General features: G+C 31.2%; 1 protein-coding gene across 1 annotated transcript in view; it reads right to left on the reverse strand.

The window, feature by feature from the left end:
* Positions 1–2500, reverse strand: part of LOC125038899 (repressor of RNA polymerase III transcription MAF1 homolog) — a 27906-nt gene that overhangs the window by 1029 nt on the left and 24377 nt on the right. The window contains exons 4-5 of the mRNA XM_047632541.1: positions 2111–2246; positions 1–1772 (exon numbers count right to left, since the gene is read on the reverse strand). The exon at positions 1–1772 is cut by the window's left edge and continues 1029 nt beyond it. Coding sequence (XP_047488497.1) covers positions 1591–1772; positions 2111–2246 — 318 coding nt within the window. The 3' untranslated portion in view covers positions 1–1590. The remainder of the gene's footprint in view (positions 1773–2110; positions 2247–2500) is intronic.

The raw sequence follows: 2500 nt of genomic DNA on the forward strand, positions 1-2500 counted from the left end.
GTCATAACTGACTTGCAGGTACCAAATTCAAGATATATCAGTATATACAATTAGTATATGCACTGAAAAATACATCCATCCAAATTACAAGCCATTTTTATCAAGCAGACATTAAAGAGAAAAAAATGTACATATAACAACAGGCTCCACTCATAGAAATACAGGTGTATCATACTACTATAGAATACATGGCATCTTTTGCACTTCTAATACTATGGCAAATAATGTAGAGGGTCTCTCTCACAATCTATATTAGATATGATGGTTAAATATTTTTTGTACTTTACATTTTTGTGACTAGCCCTCATATGCTAATAATAATAATAATAAATTACAAGCTATTATCAACCCTAAAGTTTTCCCTTCTCATAATACCTTTATGCATAAATATAATGTAACATGTTAGCCTCTTCATACACCAGGTGCATAAAGAAAAAATATTCAGCATATATGCCTGAAGTAGTTTAAAACTACAATGTGTCTATTACAATACTACACACTTCTACAAACATAATTCACTACTAAGGAAACTCAAAACCTTCCCTTTATGATATTAAAAACACTTCAATATAATGTATTTCAAAATAAAACATATAACAACACATAGGATTTGTATATAAAAGAATACTTGATACCAAATGCTTCCCTTCATGAACCTACAACTAAATACATATCTCATTTATTATTTTAGCATCTACAAAAATTAGGCTATACAGAAATGTTAACTGAACCTTCACCACTGTATGTCTACACTTAAACCAAACATGATAGTAATAGTACTAATAAACAGTACCACACCTAATCATCTTCCTCTAACAACTTGACATAATTCCTGTGTAAGGAACAGTCCAGCAAGTATTTCAAGGGGCAAAAAATATGCTGTTATATCTATATGCCAAATGAAAAAAAATGTACATTTCTGTACATATTCTACCACAAGAAGCAAATCATTCAGCAAAAAAGAATAATAATATTAGTTCTACTAGAACGGAAAAGTTAATGACATTACTTATGCCAAACTTCTCATTACCTTAGTAATGGATTTGAAAGAAACCAAGTGTTCTGTTTTACATTCAATCAGTATTACTGATCATATTTACCTTCAAAGTTAATAAGGCAATTACCTGTCTTCATGTTTTAAGTATGTATATAATGTATAATGCATTTATGTGTATGAAATTTTAACCGTTGTGTGTATGTAGCAATTAAAATATATTCTAAATAAATGTACCTTACCATTCTTACTCTTACAGTAAGATTATTATATAGAGGGTTGAATCTCCCTTAAATACCTTAGAACATCAGTTTAATGGCATTCTGGACTCAAGTGTTTGTATCTGTCATCATAAAAACAAAAAAAAAATGTAAAAAAAATAAATAATAAATACTACTACTACTAATAATAAAAAAAATAAATACATAAAACATAAAAACAAAAAAGACAAAATTTAAATTCCATGTAAAGCCACTTTCTTTGAATGTCCTGTGAATATTAAACCTAAAAAAAGAAAAAAAAGAAAAAAAAAAAAAAAAAAGGAAATGAAATAAAAGCTGAAGAGCACAGTGACTATTCCTGCACCATATGTCTCTTCAGTAGTCATCTTCAAAATCCATGCTGGAGTCCCCAATGAGGCCAGAGTCGTGAGGTGATCCACAGTACTGCGAGACAGATCGGCATGTGAAGAACACAATGCGTTTGAGACGAGAGTTGTAAAAGAAGTAGTTGAAAGACCAAAGGCAGCCATCCTCAGAATAGGGGTCAGAGGTCAGGTCTGGAAGGGAGGCAATGAAATGTACAAGTTGCTTTACAGAGACGATATTTACGAAAGTGAATTTTTTAAATTAAACACCTTAAATATTTGTAACCGATTGATATGGATTAAAAGGTGACACTTTCTGATAGTAAATTTCATGATATAATGAATTACAAACCAATCTTTGTGTCTACAATACAACAAGGTTAATAATGACAGTATAATTCCTTTTCAATCATTCAAATGCTATCCTAAATCATTAGTAACTGTTCATCAAATCCTACAACAGTAAAGAGAGAATAGATTTTGCATTGCAAATTTTACAGACCCTAAAACTACAAGAATAATAGACTTACCTGGATTATAACTGTAGATTTCACAGTCTTTAAGGCAGATAGCATCATCCAGGGCTGCCCACAGGGATGAAGCAACAGGAGTGAATTCCATGCGTGCAACAGCCATCATCTGGCGCTCGACAGCACGCATCACCCACTGCACAAAGTTACAGAAATACAATTACTGCTTGGGATTGGCACTTTGTGACATACTGGGCTGAAGATTTCTGAGCATTGAGTAGTTAGTGATAAACACTTATTCATTAACTTACTGTAAAATTTCCCTTGTTACAATAACAGAATCCACCAATTAAATTTTAAATATATTAAACGTATGCCTAACACAATGTAGACCATTATAACCAAATAAGGAGTAAAAATAATTTAAATAACATGTAACAAACTTTGACT

This window comes from Penaeus chinensis, chromosome 3, assembly GCF_019202785.1.
Source record: "Penaeus chinensis breed Huanghai No. 1 chromosome 3, ASM1920278v2, whole genome shotgun sequence".
NCBI classification, from domain to species: Eukaryota; Metazoa; Arthropoda; class Malacostraca; order Decapoda; family Penaeidae; genus Penaeus; species Penaeus chinensis.